The sequence below is a fragment of the Pelobates fuscus genome, chromosome 2 (assembly GCF_036172605.1).
Source record: "Pelobates fuscus isolate aPelFus1 chromosome 2, aPelFus1.pri, whole genome shotgun sequence".
In the NCBI taxonomy this organism is placed as follows: domain Eukaryota; kingdom Metazoa; phylum Chordata; class Amphibia; order Anura; family Pelobatidae; genus Pelobates; species Pelobates fuscus.
In genome coordinates, this window is record NC_086318.1 from 216,734,080 (window position 1) to 216,754,120 (window position 20,041).

A 20,041-nucleotide genomic window follows, 5' to 3' on the forward strand; every position below is an offset into this window, starting at 1 on the left:
ATAAAACCACTTCTTCAGGCAGAGAATTCCACATCCTGATTGTTCTTACAGTAAAAAAACCTTTCCTTTGCCTTAGACGAAATCTTCTTTCTTCCAGTCTAAACGCATGGCCTCGTGTCCTATGTAAAGTCCGGTTTGTGAATAGATTTCCACACAATGGTTTGTATTGGCCCCGAATATATTTGTATAATGTTATCATATCCCCTCTCAGGCGACGTTTTTCTAAACTAAATAGGTTTAAATTTGTTAACCTTTCTTCATAGCTGATATGTTCCATTCCTTTTATTAATTTTGTAGCCCGCCTCTGCACTTTTTCTAGTGCCATGATATCCTTCTTTAGAACACTGTTAGTTCACACTGTCCATCTATTTAAACCCACTCCTCTAAGAATTGCCATCATTTAAACACTCTTCTTTCTGGCTAACCCATTTCCTCTCCTCTTGCACTCCTTCCCTCATTCTTGGGGAGTTTAACATCCCAATCAACAACCTCAACTGCCCTGATGCCTCCCTTCTGCTCTCTGTAACCTACTCCATTGGACTCACACAGTAGTCCAATTCATAAACTCAGAGCAGGAAACACTCTTGACCTCATCTTTACCAATCTCTGTACCACCTCTAATCTCTCCAATATTCCATTTCCTTTGACCACCATCTGCTGTCCTTTGACATCCGCATACCCTGTATTTAAAGTACCTCACCCTCACCACATCAGTCTTGCAGAAACCTCCATTGTCTTGACCTCTAAAGTCTCCTTTTACTAATCTCAAATCTCACCTGCCCTAACACTGCAACCTCCCTCTACAACTCCACTCTCTCCTCTCAACTAGACAGCATGGCACCTCCTACACCTAAACACACTAAGCACCCCCAATTACAACCCTGGCACACTAAGCTGACCAGATACCTCAACAAATGTTCCAGAACTGCTGAACGCTGCTGGAGAAAGTCTCACTCTGCGTCTGACTTCCTCCACTATAAGTTTATGCTGCACTCCTACAGTCTGGCTCTTTCCTCTTTAAAAGAAAACTATTTCAATACACTCATAATCACGTTCTCCCGTGAGCCCAAATGACTGTTTCATGCTTTTAACTCTCTACTTTGCCCTGCCGTGTCTCCTCCTCCTACCAACTTGACCCCCACAAACTTTGCAACTCACTTCACTGAGAAGATTTCGACAATCAGGGAAGAGATCGCTCATCTCTCTCCATCCACTACGAACTTTTCCCCTAACCACATTCCCTCAGCTGTCCTACGCTTATTTGCACCCGCTAAAGCATAAGGGGTTTCTGCTCTGCTACGTTCCTCCCACCCCACCACCTGTACCCTCGATCCTATTCAATCGTATCTCATCCGCACTTCTTCTCTTGCTCTGCCTCTCACTAAAATTTTCAATCTCCCCCTCTCCTCTGGCACATTTCCTCCCTTCAAACATGCAACCGTAACCCAGATTCTAAAAAAGCCCAACCTTGACCCTAATTCCCCGTCCAAATACCGCCTTATCTAGCTACTGCCGTTTGTCTCCAAGATCCTTGAGCGAGTTGTGTATGCGACATTGACAGATTCCAACTCTGCTTGACCTGCTTCAATCTGGATTCCGCACTTGTCACTTTGTTGAAACAGTTGTGACCAATGTATACAATGATCTTATCACTGCTAAATCCCATGGCCACTACTCTATCCTAATTCTCCTTGACCTTTCTTCTGCTTTTGACACGGCTGATCATCAACAGCTTCTTCGCATCATCCATAATCTCGGTCTATGATATACCGCTCTCTCCTGGTGCTCTTCCTACCTCTCCCAGGGCTCATTCAGTGTTTCTTTTTTCTGGCTCTGCCTCTTCTCCCCAATCCCTCTCTATTGGTGTTCCCCAAGGGTCTGTCCTTGGTGCCCTATGGTTCTCTATCTCTACTGCCTCCCATGGTAAACTTGGCTCCTTCGGATTCCAGTATCATTTTTATGCAGATGACACAAATTTATCTGTCCTCCCCTAATTTCTCACAACCCCTCTTCACTCATGTCTCTGGCTGGCTGCTCAGTTCCTTAAACTGAACCTGTCCAAAACAGAACTTCTGGTCTTCCCTCCCTCAAGTGTTCTCCGACCCCCAACCTCTCCTTCACCACTCGTGTCCAATCAATCGACAAATCCTGCCGCTTCCATCTTAAAAACATTGCGTGCATCCGACTCTATTTAACATCTGATAACGCAAAGGTGCTTGTCCTTGCTGCTGTCCCCTATGTCTAACCTCTGTTCGTAATCCTCTCTCTGATGCTCACCTTAAAGACTTCTCTAGGGCTGCACTGCTCCTTTGGAATGCCCTTCCCCTCTCTGTTAGAATCTCACCCAATCTACACTCCTTCAAAAAAAATCTTTGAAAACTTACTTCTTTGGGAAAGCATATCAATTAAACTAAACAGCTTTCCCTCCCCGCACCTGATTCCTCTCCTGAAACTAATCAAAACAAAACACTAAGCCCTCAATGAATACTATCCTAGCAACCTACTTTTCTACTCTACCCTTACCTTGTGTGTCACTATACCCCACTTACTATAGCATGTCAGCTCATTGAGCCCTCAATCCTTCTGTTGCTGTGCAACCCATGTCTGCTAGTCCACCCATTGTACAGCGGTACGGAACTTGTTGGCACTTTAGAAATATTATTATTAATAAGTATGTATAGGCAAGTGACTGAAGTGATGTAGGAATGACTTTCTAAAACTAATATTAGTAAGAATTCTGGTAACAACGTAGCAAGTAAACTTTTTTACTTCTAGCTTAAATTGTGTCTACCATGAAACTACACTGTGAAAAGGACAAACAAGTTTGAGACGACTCATTGGTTTATGCATTATGTAGATAATACATGATACATATATTCAATCTTGTAACTTTTTCCAGTTCCAAGACTCACTCTGTGCTGCCACACACTCCACCTCCAGTGACGCTGTCCCGCAGGCTTCTCGTCCAATCCAATGCTTCTCATTGGGGACAAGTAGCACATGCGCTTCAAATGCCATGCTTGTCCAAATGCTCCACATAGGGAATTAAAGAATCTATTGATCATCATTTGATGACATTTGACAAAACCAAGTCAAACTCTGTAGTTACCGGGGAAGCACACGCTAGTAGCAGTCATCAAGACAGCTACTAAAGGCGTTTTTAGTTTTGCGGTCTAAAACATTGCCGTTTAGTAGATATGGCAATGTTCTAGACTGCAGGACAAAAAATGTTAAGGATACAGTACCCAGACCACTTCACTGTGATGAAGTGGTTGGAGTGACTGTAGAGTCCCTTTAAGTTGGTATTTAAAAGCCATGTATGGCAAGTTAACCAATTAGAAACATGTGACAGGCAAGTCTCACAGCTCATAAGATTTGCCTTCTAAATATCACCGAGCGAGTGTCAGGGGAGTTGCCTATTCAAGCACTCTGATTAACAATGAAGGACTTCATAATGCCCACCTCTTTAGATAGTAGGGGAGTTGCTAGGTGGCAAAAAGACAAAGGGCTTCAGTTCACAGGTAAATGATATGGCTCCTCCCACATACAGACTTAATTCCCCACTTCTAACTAGCCCTAAACCAACTCTAAACCTGGATGTCTTCTATAAATTACATTGTGACAAAATATTTGACTGAATTCAGAGTAGTGCATGAACTTCGATTTAAAAAAAATACACACCGGTTATATTAACTCTAATCCATGCTGTATTAATCCTTGATCCCACTTCATTAAAACCCTTTACTCACAGGGGCAGGGCCTGACCGCAGAGCTGAGAGGATGCTAGCCTCAGCAGCTCCTGCTGAATGAAGCAGGAAAAGTAGAATTTTGCTACCAAAACGGCAATTACCTGACACAGAAAGGCCACCAAGCGTGAGGTGAACAAGATGACAACTCCCAAGTGACATTCCAAGCAGCATTCACTCGAAACTCTTATGCAGCCTACAAGCATGGCAGGCGCGGGAGAGACATCCGCTCTCCTGCTGCCGCTACAAGCCAAGCATCTGAACCTAAACCCTCGTCCCCCTCACCCCCCCTGACCTGCCACAGAGCCCACCACAGGTGGTCAAGCAAAGGGAAGCAACAACCCCCACTAATTATACACTCGCGAGAGGCCAGCAACAGCAAGGGGCCTTCTCGGGGCCATGCCCGAAGAGCCTCAAAGAGATCACTTGCAGTTAATTGAATAAATGCCATTCGTACCTATGCATGGCATACCTCACACTCACGCATCACATGTTTACTCACACGCTTCTCTGCTCTGAGAGAAAGTCTTGCCTTACAAGCATTTGCTCACGCACAAACCCCACTCTCACACCGAACTTGCATTTTTACTCCAAACTGATGTGGATACGCAAACTGTTTATTGTTATACACTATGCTATACACTATGCTATATCTTGAATTACAAAATATCACAAAGTGCTAAGTTTACACATGCCATACCTATGTTATAATATGTTTACAATGAATGCGCTTGTTAATGCTGTTGTGGCAATACAGGCACTGTTGTACTTATCCGAACAAAAAAAAAAACAAACAAAAAAAAAAAAAAACCTTTACTCACAGCAATAACCCCACACTGTGCTGCATAATTAACTCTACACACGGTCCATAAAAGCAGCACTGCCTATGGTGTTATTTCCCTCCCTCTCAAAATTACAGGAAATTTGGGGCAAACAATGAAATCTTGCCAAAATTAGACCCAAGACTTTTCAAGACGCTGCTTGGTGCTCCAGACCCTATCAGCCTCAGCAACATCCTTATTGATTGCCCCAACTGATGCCAATTGGTGGTGGGCTGTGGGTGACAATAGCATTTCCTCCTAGGGTTATTGTATTCAATAGTATTTTCTTAGACTACATAAGTTGTAATACTTTTTTTTTTTTTTTTTTATCTCAAACTGGTAGACTGCAAACCTCCCAATCATTTTATCATTAAATATTATATTAGACAATGGCTGTAAAGAGTATATAGGTGAGAAAACCATACAATAGAATACATAGTATGAAAGCATTATCTTAAAGATGTGATAACTGATATCGGTACTCAAACTGTATATATGTCACAGAACTCAACGCCAAGTGTGCAACTAGGATCATTTAAGTAGCGAAAACAGCTAAGCCTAAGGTTAGGGACAAAGATGAGGCAAATAAGTTTGCTTGGTAAAGTGCCAGTATAATTTAATAAAAGTAAGCTAGAATGAGGTAGAAATCCCTACAAAAAAAGCTGTACCATCAGCTAAAGCAGGACCCCACCAAACGGCAAGCACATTTCACCCAGTATGATAAGAGCACAAATTTAACATATTTAGCATTTTGGTTTTCATCTGGCATCAAAGACAACTTGGTAAATAGTCATCTGAGGCAAAGATACCATGTCCTGTAGAACCTGTGACATGACTATATGCTAAAAAATAAGTAGGCATTGCTTCCCTTAAAGGGACACTATAGGCACCCAGACCACTTCATCTTCCCAGACCATTGAAGTAATCTGAGTGCACTGTTCCTTTCCTCTTAGTCCTGCAATTTAAAACACTGTAGTTTTACAGAAATTGCAGTGTTTACAAGGCAGTACTAAAACTGTCCCTAGCAGCAGTCTACCAGGTACTTCCTGAAGTTTCACAAAGTTTAATTCTGTGAATTAACTATGGGCGTTCTCACATTTTGCATTAGGACATTAAGCATCTTCAAAATCTATGCAGTAAATCATGTCCTTTAGGTTGGCTTTGGTCAGAGGAGGCAGAGATGGAGCTTGTGGGTCTGGACAATAGCTTTAGAGCAGAGAGATACTATAAGGTTGGGAATAGAGTTTTGTATTCCTGACGCTATAGTGCTCCTTTAAACAACTTGTGGAAGAAAACAAAACTGAGGAAGTCCCTGTAGTGGGAGAAAACGCGTTGGACAGATTGTGGACAGTTTTAATTTATTTTTATGCTGATTGATCCTTACCTATGTGTAAGTAATAAATGCTTTTTATATTTTGTGCACATCTTTCTATATTTCATTCTGGATGCATTTTATTTTCCATGTAATTGAGATCTGGAAGATCAGACATTGGAAGCAGAGAACTGCCTGAGAGCTACATTGGTTTTTGATACGCCCTGTTTTAACAGTCAAAGTGTGAGTGACCCATTGGCACATATCATTATTATAATAGTATTATATGGAGTTGCACAATGTTATTTTTTATTACCCTATAGTTGGATTGACCCAATATTTTTATCTACGAAGAAAACAAAAACGTCAGAACAATGAAGAAAGTATCCCACTTGAAAGCATAAAGCAGAAGAAACCAAGAAAAACCAGAGAGAGAAACATAAAAGGGAATATGCAGAATAGAAGATAAAGGGCTAAATAGAGAAGAGGCAATGAGGGAAAAAAATAAATAAAAGAAGGTCTAGTCAGACAGTGTGGGCCACATTAATCACCCTGCAGGCAGGTAGGGATGGAGTAGTACAACGATTGCGCGGTTGCCATTTAGACCACATAAAAAAAGCAACTTCGGACATTCAAGATGGCCTCACATTAGGTATAGCAGTAGGTTAAGTGAGCTCATATCAGCCAATAACCAGTTTCTAGAAAAAAGCTTATGATAAGGGAGGAAAAAAGGGAATAGAAAGGAAAGAATGAAAATGTCCACTGAAAATGTTGCAAGGCTTCTCCGTGGTACCCCTTGGCAAATAGCTGCAATAGCTGGACTCTGAACCTCTCATAGCCACAACAGGCCATGCCCAGGTCACCAGACCTAGCGGGTGAGCCAGAATGTCCAGAGAAACCCCCACAACGGCCTCCGGGACCCATCCCTGACACTACAAGAGCTTCCATAATGCCTCTCACCTCACCAATAACTTCTCACAGTTAACCATATCCTCCCTTATATATGAAAGGCTTCCATGTAAATCAGTATTGTATGCAGACAAGCAGAATTGACATTGCCTGCTGTCATTAGTAGGAAAAGAGTCAGAATCCTAGGCCCACTGAATGCAGTAGTAAGGTAAGTAATATTAACACCTTAAGGACAGAGGCAATTGTAGAACTTCTGAACAAAAACAAAACCTAGAATTTGAGCTATAGATTTGTTCAACCATAATTTACCTCTTTAATATTTTTTTTTTTTTTTTTTTTTTTTTTTCGAGGTTTTGAATAAATTTATAGTAAATCTATTTGATGGAACGTGGCTTACAGCGTGAAGTAATTCATGCATTGACTTCTAAGAGTTACATTAATGACACAGCAAACTAAACGATATCTATATATAGTCTTATACCATTCCAAACACGAGCGATAAATACGGCTTCAGACTGGAAAATTGTGTCTTCCACTTGTAACTGTGTAAAATGCTGTTATACATTAAAATATATCAGGTGACGCAGTGGATACATCCTTCTCTTTATTCCTTCAGGTATTTCCTCTGTCATATGACCTTGCTAACCTGAGTGCACTTTCTGTCTCACTGGTCCCATTAATAAAATCACTAACTAACTAAACAACGCTGTCATAACGGAGTAAAGGGTTGCCGGATTTCCTCCCAGTATCACAACTTCATCAGTATGTTCCTCAGTCTATCTAATGTAATCATCTGTGTTAGTGAGGGCATATGCCTACAACCTGGACTTCTAACAATGCCAAGATCAGGCACTGGTACGCTATGCCCTTAAACATAAAGTGGGGAACTCATAGCTGTTGATGAACCATACATGCTATAATCATGCACCACCCCATGTGCCAGAAATATAACTTGCAGAGGGTCATGAAAGCTGTAGGTTATCAAGACATGGAGAGGTGCAGGATGCCAGTTCTGATTTGTTAAATGGACACTATTGGCATCCAGACCACATTAGCTCATTGAAGTGGTCTGGGTGCAGTGCCCCTGTCCCACTTAGTCCTGTAATGTAAAACATTGCAGTTTTTGAGAAATGCCAATGTTAACATTGCAGTGCTTAAACAGCCTCTAGTAGCAGTCTACCAGACAACCACTAGAGGCGCTTTTGGGAGTTTACTGGACTCTGGGGCATCCAGCGCCAGTGAAATCCCTATAGGAAAACACTGATTCAATGATTTCCTATGGGAGGGCCTAAGATGATGTAGGGGAAGACAGAGCGCCGACCCACTGCCGAGGGACATCAGCGCTGGAATCGGGTGAGTAAATAATTTTTTTTTAATCCTATGTGAGGGAGGGGGGAGGAGGAACCAGATGGAACTATAGTGTTAGGAATACAGATTTGTAATCCCAACACTATAGAATCCCTTTAAGAGAACACAAGGGCCTGCATTTTATTAGACACAATGATAAGTAGCTTTGTTCTTTGTCTCTCCCTGGTACTCCGGATATGTATACAGTATATAAATATTAAACTGGCATTAAACTTCAGTAAATGAAAGGAAACACTTTGAACTTTCAGACATATTGTGTAAAGAATGGAATGACATGATAAACGGGTCATCATCCACACAGAACTGTCAAATCCAAACTATCTCATATATAACACTGGAAAGAACAACATAATGAAATGTGCCTAATATGGGTCTTTTGGTTCACTATACTTTCTTCTCTTTGGTGCATTGAGTTCTTCCTGACTCAGGGGGATTTCAAACGGTTGTCTACGCTTGTCGGTTTGACGAGTCTTCCTTTGCTTGATAGAAGTGGCTTGGTTCGCCCTGCTGCTTGATTCCTGTATCTGCTTTATAAAGATCTTCCCACTTCTAGTTCTGCGGCCTTTAGCTACTGGACTAGAGTCGGCAGACAGTGTCTCATTATCCTGGTAATCCTCGTTTTGATCAGGCTTCTCGTTTTCAGTCTCTTGACAAGTCAGGCTTATTTCTTCAATGTTCATAGAGTCCACGTTATGTTTCTCCCAATCCTCTTTATTAACCAATTCATCTGCCATCCGATGATCAGGCTGTTTTCCATCCTCCATGACTGTCCCAGTGGGCTGTGAAGGTGTTTTGCTCTCCACACTCTTGAGTACGGCCTTCTCCACATTCTCCATCCTATCTTTCTCTGTGGTGACTTTTACTTTAAAGACGTGAAAAGGGGTAGACATTTTGCCCACACTGAGGTGCATTGGCTCCCCCTCAAACATCATCCCATCACAGCACCCCTCTTTGAAACCAGGAGGCTGGTAGTCTGCCGGGGTAACTTCATCATAGTAGAAAAGCTTCATCGTTAGGCAGACATCATTAGGCAGAGGTTCCAGATTCTGCATGAGGACGTACAGCTTGCGGATAAGCAGAATGCTGGCCTGTTTTATATCTGAACTGGCCGAAACGGAGTTGTCACCTTTACAGCTGGTGAAATCCATGACGGGACCGCTAGCAGTGTACTTAAATGTAAACTGATAGCACTCTGTAATCGTCTGTGGATCTTCTGGGTTTGTATAGATCGCTATTACGGCCATTCTGAGATATTTTTTCTTCAATGCATCGTAACATCCTAACATCCATTTCACTAACTGGGTTGAACCAGGACAGCTTTTGTCTTCTCGGAGGATCTTCACACAGATGTCTTCTATATATCTGGTCCCATACGCATACTCAGGAAACAGTCCTCTCAGGTAAGTGATGCAGGAGATTGAGACAGCAAGGAGCCTTTTAATGAGAGCCAGGGACTGCTGTTCTGTAGTTACACGAGTGGGAATCTGCACTGAGCTCACTATGTTCCTTTGCACCTGGGCAGTAGCCATTTTCAGTATCTTCTCAACCTATTAACCCTCGCAAGGAAGAGTATGGGAAGCTACAGATTAGGCAGGAGAGCTCAGCCAGTTCCTTTATGATATCAAGGCTCCTGGGAGGCAACTCAGATACCTGGATTACCTGTTGCTGGGCTCTCTTCTCACTGTGTCCTACCTCTTTAATATTAAGTGCACCCACACATTGTATATCACATTGTTCAGGACAAATTGGGATTCATTTCACATCAAATATAACTTAATATGAATTAAATTTCAATAAATGAGACATTAAGAAATTTAGTTTACTCAATTTCTGCATGGCATTTTAGCTGTGAATAGTAACTCTTAATACTGTTCGCTTTTTACTGCAATAAAACATGCATATTTATAGTCTATGATGTCCTATGAATACAATGATGCCCCCATGTACAGTTTTGGCGGGGGTTTTGAAAGTTACAGGACCAAATAGGACTTGCAGTCTTCATTCATTGAAATCTTACAAATTCATTTTCTGGGCCTATGTTGATGCTGTTTGGCAGCAGAGGATTTAAAATTACCCCAGAAGAGCGGAAGGAGGAATATGAAACTATCCTATTCCCAGTTTGTACTACTCACTGAGTCTTGCTGAGCCTTAATCAGTTTTGCAACCACGGTCTTTACCTAAACAGTTACTGGCAAATAACAGAATTTTTTTCATTGTGTAGAAATGCTTTGTGTTCTTGTATGTGCCTGTCTGTAAGTGTGTGAGCCAAGAGGTGTGTTAAGAAGTGGAATTTGTAACGGCCCCAGAGTGCGGCTTTAAGGAAAGGACATGATGGCTGATCAAGACTCAAAAAAAGATCTGGAGCTATAGGACGCCACATTCAGGGTTCAAGCCCTCCCAGGCCCCCTGTGGTCATACTGACCCCCCCATTTAATTTTTATGGGATTGTTTTCAGCATATAATGCAATAAAAAGGGTTAGTCACTGTAACGGAACCGCTGGCACCCCGACTGGGTACCTTCCACTGACGGATGCGCCTAGTGCTTTCCGAGGACTCCAAGCACTCTGCCTGACACCATAACCACTACAGACCCCACGAACTGCCGCAGCTTGGTTGGGGTCTCGCCGTCTCCACCCACTCTGGACCCAAGACCAGGGTCCAGCTTCCAGTAGGTGGACCTCTCCGAATTCCAGAGAGCAGGAACATGAACAAGCTCTTAGCAGAGCTTAGTGATTATAGCAATCCCCAGAGTGTAGTTCTCCAATCCCCCAAACATGAGCTGAAACTTCATGAAGGTCCAAGATGATCTGATCTTTTAACGACCACACACTGGCTTTTATGCAAGTCCCCATGCAAGGGGACATCCCACAGGGTGGGACACAGTACAACCAATCCTTTACAGGAAAACTGTAAAACACACCCAGCACAAACATACAATCCCTCCCCTCTGCCTGTGATACAATTACTGCACACAATGGATTCATGTAATTTATCACAGGCAGGAAAAATACACTTTTATACATACACTGTAACTTTAAAAATATGCATCATATTCACATAAACATACATATTCAGAATCAGCATAATTTAAATATAAACATAACCAAAAATCATACAAATCCCTGCAGTACATAAAAAGTTAGGTGGAAGTCCTTTATGACCGACCGCAAGCACATTTTCCTGCCCAAAACAGTTAGATTTGGGCTGTGCGGCCAGTCAATTTTGTGCAGTCAATTTTGTGCAGAATCTTCGAACGGGACTTAGTCTCTGCAGCTGAAAGTTCAGTGTAGGAGAAGGTAAGGGTCAGCGTTGTTCGGTGAAATGTGTAGCCGATTTCAGTTCCATGAATTTGGCTACACATACTGCAGACCTCGTTCGAATGAACAAAGATGGCCGCCGCCACGTGTTCGTTTGCACGAACGGCAGCCCCCCAGATGTCGGCAACCTACCTACAGCAGGCTCCCAGCCTGGGAGGTAAATTGCCTGCACACTTTCACTTCTGGCTGGTCCGCCTGTGTGGTACTTGGTTCAGTAAGCCCCATTTACTAAACCAAGTGAAAAATAGCTATGAACAAAATATTTTAACAAAGTCTGGGGACACCGTCTTAAAGGGGCATTGTCACACAAAGTCTCAATATGTCCCCAGACGGTTCTTAAAGGGCCAGCATGGTCCAATACAAGTCCATAAGCCACAATGCAGTTCTTAAAGTGCCAGCAGCAGCACAATATAAATCCATTAGTCCAAATAATGTTTGTAAAGGGCCATACAACCCAGGGCCATAGTCATGAGGCAGGAGGCTGGCAATCAGGCTCCTCCAACAGCCCGGGGCAAAGGGCAGCTTGTCACCTAAAAATCCAGTGACAAAAGGCATTTCGTCACAGTCACATCCCTGTTTTATCCTTTTAAAGGAGCACTATAGTCACCAAGACCACTTGATCTCAATGAAGTGGTCTGGATGGAGTAGTGCTTTACTTTTAACCCAGCAATGTAAATCTATGCAGTAATAAAAACAAAAAAGAAGAAGAAAGTTTATATTGCAGAGTTAAAGACACCTCTAGTGGTGGTCTTCAGACATTAGAGGCACTTCCTGATAGCAGAATTTAATTAGGGGAGCGTTGTGCATTACCGTGCATGCTTTCTCCAATCCAAGCAATGGACATGATTGCAAGTGATGTAAGCATGCTTGCCAACACCAAAGGCAGTGCTGGAGGCTGCAGCAGGAGAGCCCCGGCACTGAAACCAAGATGAATTATCGCTTTTAAACTTCAATTTTTGCTAGCAAAGCAGGTGGTCAGAAGGGAACCTATAGTGACAAAATAACTAATTGTTATTTTCATAATTATAGGTTCCCTATAACCAAATGCACAGAACACACAGCTACTTGACTGGAAGAAAGAGGATTTACTATGCACACATCTGCACTCGCATGATTTTGAGTAACCCTTTAAGTAGGAAATTGTCATTTTTATGGTACTCACCTATCTGCAAAGCTCTATAGTTGGAAAGTGGGGGGGGGTAGGGGGGAGGCATACTCTCTATCCATAGTGGGTTTATAACCCTCTGTTTTATAGGATGATGATGAGGATCACCACATTATAAAATTTAGTTCTAGGCAAGATCACCATTGAAATAGTAAACAATTGTAGGTTTAACTGGCAACCTTATTCAAAATAGGTAAGTTTGGTCGTCCAAATGAGGCATCTCATACTTTTCGAAGATAAACAGAGCCCCAATCAGTTTGTTATGTGATGATCTGCATTCTAGAAGAACAAGATGCAATAGACAAGACACAAAGAAGGGTAGAATATATCACCACTACATATTGGGGAAAATAAAAAAAACAATCAGAGCCATTAAAAACTTCTGTTTAATAAATGCAACTAACCTTTCCTGGGGGACAGCAAACCAATATTCAGGCTGCTTTCTTTTACGAGCATATTGTTGCACCATTGCTGCACTTTGTGTGGCAAAGGACTTTCTCATTGGCTTGCCAACCCTGATGCATAAAAACATTGGAGGTATCTTGCTCTTTTCCTCTTTGGATGGCAGCATATCTGTTTAAAAAGAAACAAATGTAAAGGAAAAACAAAAAACAAAAAAAAAACAACTAGGGAAAACATGTGGATGGAATCTGAAGCTTTCACACAAGGCACACTTCAATATACGTCAAACCAGACAAAAAAAAAAAGTCTCTTGTACTCAGGAAATTAGAGATGTACTCCGACAGGAAAAATACTTTATCACTTCATGCCCAGACAAAAAGCAGAAGGCAATGCTTTTCTAAGAAAGCACTGTGATTGCCGTGCCTCATAATGCATTCTATTGGCCAGGAGATCACCAGTCCAAAGAAGCTGCAGAGTGAGCTTTATTAAATGACCTTCTCGCCACTGGATTACTTCATTTTTTTTGCAGGGTATGGGTATGCAGGTCACAGGAGACTTCCACCATTATTAATACATGTATTTATTTTTAACACACCTCAACTAAGTCTGTATGGGGGTTTCAGTCTCTGGGCATCTTCTTACCATAGAGTGTTCAACCATTTTGAATTGTTTAACTCAAAGGCTGTGTCCCAGGCACCTATCTGCTCTGCTTCCCATCTCCTCCTTGCAGCCACCGTATGGTTTGGCTTGGGCACTGGTCATAAGACAAAAGAGTCAGCTGGCAGCACACCGCAAGTAACTGTAAATATTTTTACTCACAAAGGGTGGCCAGTGATAGTCAGAGAGCATCAGATGACTTTCAGGCTAACACCAGCAACTAAGCCAATGTTTCTGCATGTGCAGTGGCCAGGAGGAGGACAGAGGTGGCAATGTGGATGAGCACCCAGGGACATAACTTCAGGGTTAAACCCACTTAAAAGGCAGATTAACTTTCATGAGATTTTAAATTCTTCTGGCCTCCTTGCGACAGTATTTCAGATACATTGCCTGTGTGCAATAGAACTCTTTACAACCTTTAGCACAGCCCCTGCCCTTAACCTTCTTTTACTCCACCACTTGGTGAATTAAAATGGTGGATCTGTAAATCTGTCTGCCTTCAGAAATAGTATGAGTATGAGAGGGGGCTCTTTACATGGATCTAATTAGTAGCTTTGTAGATATCCAATTTTTGAAAGGTGTTCATGACAGGGAAATGACTGGTTCTGGGTTAGCAGTGACAGGGTTAATGCTGGGTCAATATTGATATCTAGAGTAGGAAGGGAGAAGGTTTATTGCAGGGCCATTTAAAGATCTACTTTGAGGAAGGAAGTAGTTAATTGGCAGCAGAAGAGGATTGTAACTGGGTAAGTATTTACTGTGGTGATACAAACTGGGGAAGGAAGGGTTAGTTGGCAGGCTAAGGGTTTATTCCAAACACCATAACAGCCTGCTGTAGTAGTTATGATACCTGGAGTACCCAGGTACCATTATTATAATAGGGCTGAATGCATCAACTGACCACTGTCAGCCAATGAATGCAATTATTTGGTTAAATTCTAAACTTTCCAAAGCGAAACAGCATTATACATACCCACTCATAGCTCCATGACCACTTCAAATCACTGAAGTGGTCACAGAGCTTGGAGTAATTCTTTAGTGTTGCAATGTGAATACTGTGGAGAAGGATATTCAACAAAGGATGTGGGAATTTAAATGTGAGGATATGCTTGACATATGCTGTATAAATGACGGTGGCAAAGGAGATGTAAATGGTTAATTGGTTTGTAAATGTTAGTGAAGTGGTGTAATATGCAGTTTGTAGAAGTATATTACAGATCTGCAATTATGTGTAGTACTGGAGACAGGCCGTAAATGACTCGCCAAAATGGCTCCAGACATGCCACGAGGAGCAGTGTCGCCTCATGGTAGCTAGGACTTGCTCGTCCACTAGGACTGGTGTTAGGCCCATTTTGGACACGCCCCCTGAGTCCGAGATCCCTTTGCCGCCCCCTTACTTTCCGTTAAGAAGAAGTGACGCAAACGCAGGAAGTCCTGCACCCCTCCCCTCATTACCCTCATCCACTTCCGCTTCCTCCTCCAGTACAGGATCCACCCCCCCTCGTACTAAATCTCCCCTTCCGGAACCAGAATCCACCCCCATTAGAAACGAATATCCTGATTTGGCGCCACTTCAGACTTCCGGTCAAGCTTCATCTAGCTCGGCTCGAAGTGTTTTATTTACGACCTTTTCCCAAAACCGACCTCCCACATCCCCATACCCTATCTCTCCCCGACCGGAACCCATGACTGACGCCTCTCTACGTAGCCCCATCCAAACCCGACAGTTGACTGGTGCCCAACAATTAAAGCACTATCAGATGCCTCTTCGTCTGAATCCCGGGTCAGCTTATATCGATGCCGCAGGTCAAATGGCACACGCTGACCCAGTCTTCGTATATGTCCCATTTACCACAACCGATCTTTTAAACTGGAAGAAGTGCTGAAAAACCGGTTCTTAAAAGTCGACTCTGTACATTGGGAGGCCACGTAGTAAAACACCAATTCCTTTATATGCCTGAATGTCCAGTCCAATTGCTGGGACGTGATATGCTATCAAAATTACAAGCGCAGATTACGTTCCTACCAAATGGAACAACATCCTTAAAGTTTAATGGACCTTCAGGTATTATGACTTTATCCGTACCAAAGGAAGAAGAGTGGCGACTTTATACAGTGTTGACTAGCCAAAACCCTAGGAGTGATGAGACATTGTTTAACATACCAGGAGTTTGGGCAGAGAACAACCCACCAGGACTGGCCCGCAATATTCCACCAATAAAAATTGAACTGAAACATGGGGTTTATCCAGTGAGCCTAAGACAATATCACATTCCGCAGAAGGCTAAGAAGAACATCCAATCCTATCTGGATAAGTTCATACGGTATGGTATCCTAAAATTCTGTACTTCCCCCTGGAACACCCCATTGCTGCCTGTTCAAAAGCCCGGTACAGATGAGTATCGACCTGTACAGGACTTAAGAGCAGTCAATGATGCGGTTGTTAGCATACATCCAGTTGTACCCAATCCATATAACCTGCTTGCTTTAATTCCGGGCGGGGCTACTTACTTCACAGTCTTAGATCTCAAAGATGCCTTCTTTTGCCTCCGAATTGCCGCAGAAAGCCAATGTATTTTCGCTTTCCAATGGGAGAACGCTGTAACGGGCTCAAAACGCCAAATGACTTGGACAAGACTGCCCCAAGGGTTTAAAAATTCACCTACCCTATTTGGTTCAGCTCTAAGTCAAGATCTACTGGATTTCGAGTCTATCCCAGGAGAATGTGTATTGTTACAATATGTAGATGACTTGTTGATAGCAGCAGTTACAAAAGAAAAATGTCAGCAAGCAACGCACGATCTACTACATATTCTCTGGAAGGCAGGATACAAGGTGTCCAGGAAGAAGGCTCAGTTGTGTTTGCCAACTGTCAAGTATCTGGGATTCCATATCTCTGAAGGTCAAAGGATTATGGGGCCAGAGAGAAAAGAAGCTGTCTGCCAAATACCAATACCCAAGAATAGAAGACAAGTGCGAGAATTCTTGGGGGCAGCAGGCTTCTGTAGGATATGGATTCCCAGCTATGCGATACTGGCAAAACCTCTGTACGCAGCCATCAAAGGTACAGAGCACGACCCCTTCTTATGGACCCAAGAACAGCAAACGGCATTTGAAGATGTGAAGAAGGCTTTGATGAGTGCCCCAGCATTAGGTCTACCTGATCACACACGACCATTCTACTTATATGTACACGAGCAAAGAAGAATGGCTGTGGGAGTATTGACACAGTACTTGGGATCATGGCAAAGACCTGTTGCCTACATGTCTAAGCAACTGGATGCAGTGGCCAGCGGACTTCCACCTTGTCTAAGAGCCGTAGCTGCAGCCGCCCTGCTAGTAGCTGAAGCCGATAAACTCACTCTGGGTCAAGAACTTTATGTACGAGTCCCACATGCAGTACAGACGTTGTTGGATTACAAAGGAAATCATTGGTTTAGTAACAGCCGTATGACCAAGTATCAAGCAATGTTGTGTGAAAACCCAAGAGTGCATTTAGAGACTGTAAACACCTTAAATCCAGCTACCCTTTTGCCGAAACCTACTGAAAGTCAACATGATTGTTTGGAAGTAATGGATGAAGTATTTTCAAGTAGACCAGATCTTCGTGATTTTCCCATCCAGAACCCCGATGTTCAATATTACACCGACGGCAGTAGTTATGTGAAAGAAGGGATCCGCTATGCAGGATATGCAGTGACAACAATAGACAAGGTGATAGAAGCTCGGCCACTGGCGAAAGGAACATCAGCACAAAAGGCAGAATTAATAGCACTAACACGAGCGTTACAATTGGCTGAAGGTTTAAGAGTAAATATCTATACGGACTCTAAGTATGCGTTTTTAACCACTCATGCCCACGGAGCTTTGTATAAAGAAAGAGGACTACTGAATTCAGAAGGCAAAGAAATCAAGTACGCAGCTGAAATCCTACAACTATTGGAAGCAGTGTGGGAGCCGAAAGAAGTCGGTATCATACATTGTCGAGCGCATCTGAGAGGAGATGGTGATGTAACCAAGGGAAATCGGATGGCAGATAGTGCAGCTAAGCGTGCTGCTGAATCAGGAAGACAGGAGTATGTGGGGCATATAGCTGCTCTTATACCAACTCCACTGTCCCAATGGACTCCAGTTTATACAGCTCAAGAAGAGGAGTGGTTAAAGACTGAACCGGGAAAGTATTTGGAGAACAAGTGGTATCAGCTAGAAGATGGAAGAATAGTCATACCAGCATCACTAGCGGTAGAAATTGTCCAAAATTATCACAACGGGACACATTCTGGGAGAGACAGTACTGAAGAATCTCTCAGGAAACATTTCTACATACCAAGATTGTCCAACTTGACTCAGGCCATTGTACGCAGATGTGTAACGTGTGCTAAGAATAATGCAAGACAAGGACCAGTAAAGCCACCAGGAGTCCAGTTTATGGGGGGACTCCCCATGTCCGATCTACAAATAGACTTTACAGTAATGCCTAAATCGGGTGGACATCGTTACCTGTTGGTAATTGTGTGCACCTATTCAGGCTGGGTAGAAGCATGTCCTACTCGTACAGAGAAAGCAGGAGAAGTTGTAAGATTCCTGCTACGAGAAATAATACCCCGATATGGACTACCCTGTTCTATAGGATCGGACAATGGTCCAGCTTTTGTTCATCAGTGCCTACAACAACTGACTCATATGCTTGGTATAAAGTGGAGGCTTCATACTGCATATAGACCCCAGAGTTCTGGTAAGGTAGAGAGAATGAATAGAACTATAAAGAACCAGTTGGCTAAAATGTGTCAGGAAACCCAACTTAAGTGGAACGTTCTCTTACCCATAGCTTTATTGCGAATCCGCAGTACCCCTACCAGAAGGATGGGCCTCTCTCCTTTTGAAATCATGTATGGGCGACCACCTCCCGTACTTGGTAACTTAAGGGGGGACTTGAGTCAGTTGGGAGAAGGAATTACCCGGCAGCAGGTTGTAGAGTTGGGTAAGACTATGGAGGAGGTACAGAAATGGGTACAAGATAGATTACCTGTGAATATTTATCCCCCTGTTCATAGTTATCATCCAGGAGACCAAGTGTGGATTAAAGAGTGGAATAATGTACCGTTAGGGCCCAAGTGGAGAGGTCCTTATGTTGTTCTTTTGTCTACCCCTACAGCGATAAAAGTAGCCGAAGTAACTCCGTGGATACATCACTCCAGGGTTAAACCAGCAGCAGTCGATTCTTGGCAAATTACAGCAGATCCAGAGAATCCCTGCAAGATCCGGTTGAAACGCACTACTCAGTCGGAGTAACGAGGAATTATTGTGGATTACAAATTTTATTGTTACAGGTGTGAGTGAGAAGGCCATAATAAAGCCTGTCCGCTTACCAACACATAGTGTATAAGCCAGGAAAGTCTCGAAGGGACACCTGTGAAGACGAGCAGAACTCCATTCCCTGCAGCCCTCACATCCTGGAAGCTGAGGTTCCATCGCACGGACGAAGACTGAGGATGACGGCGAAAGATGTGCTTTTGATTGTGTTTATTTATATGTGTTTTTATATTCAGGAAGGTAGAGGTACCGACACTCCTAGCTGTGAGGTATGCATTAAGACTACGAGAACAGGTAACCATATTTCCCAAACCCTAATTTGGCATTCACAATACGAATGTAAAGGAGAGGTATCAAGATGTAGATACCTAAATATAGACTATAGTGTGTGCCATTTAGGAGTAGGAGAACCTAAGTGCTTCAGTCCAGAGTATCAACCTCGTACAATTTGGTTGACTCTCAGGAATGGAGATCCTCAGGGGACCCTAATTAATAAGACGGTGTTAGAATCCGTACATTCTTCGGGTGTTCTGCTATTTGATGCATGTAAGGCGATATCAAGTGGTAGAAAACCGTGGAATGTATGTGGGGATCTTAGATGGGAGAGGACGTATGGGTCTAATGATAAATATATTTGTCCCAGTAGTAAAAATAAATATGTGAGTCCTAGATGCCCAAATAAAGACTATAACTTTTGTCCATATTGGTCTTGTGTGGGGTGGGCGACTTGGGGACAGACAGTAGATAAAGACATGATAGTGACTAAGTTGCCGACTAGCCCTTATTGTAAGTCTATGGAATGCAACCCAGTCCATATACTTATTAATAACCCCGACAAGTTCCTAGATAAGTATGGAAATTTATTTGGGTTTCAGATATACGGGACGGGTTTAGATCCTGGGACATTATTGTTTATAGGAATAGAGACTGATACGGTATCCTCCCAGACTCATCAAGTATACCATTCCTTTTATGAAGAGATGAGTATAGATAATAAGATCCCCCATAACGCTAAAAACCTGTTCATTGAC

At 42.8% G+C, this 20,041-nt stretch overlaps 2 protein-coding genes across 5 annotated transcripts in view; both read right to left on the reverse strand.

Moving 5' to 3' along the window:
* NCOA7 (nuclear receptor coactivator 7) overlaps window positions 1-20,041 on the reverse strand; it is a 231,755-nt gene that overhangs the window by 39,654 nt on the left and 172,060 nt on the right. For all 4 annotated transcript variants that reach the window (XM_063443174.1, XM_063443175.1, XM_063443172.1 and 1 more), the window contains exon 10: window positions 13,043-13,211. In XM_063443174.1, coding sequence (XP_063299244.1) covers window positions 13,043-13,211 — 169 coding nt within the window. The remainder of the gene's footprint in view (window positions 1-13,042; window positions 13,212-20,041) is intronic.
* Window positions 8,016-9,799, reverse strand: LOC134587065 (HORMA domain-containing protein 1-like). The gene has a single exon (XM_063443178.1). It carries the CDS (start codon window positions 9,683-9,685, stop codon window positions 8,519-8,521), a length of 1,167 nt encoding a protein of 388 aa, XP_063299248.1. The 5' UTR covers window positions 9,686-9,799; the 3' UTR covers window positions 8,016-8,518.

Coding starts and splice junctions, on each gene's coding strand:
- LOC134587065 (XM_063443178.1), bottom strand. CDS start 9,685: ATGGCTACTGCCCAGGTGCAAAGGAACATAGTGAGCTCAGTGCAGATT.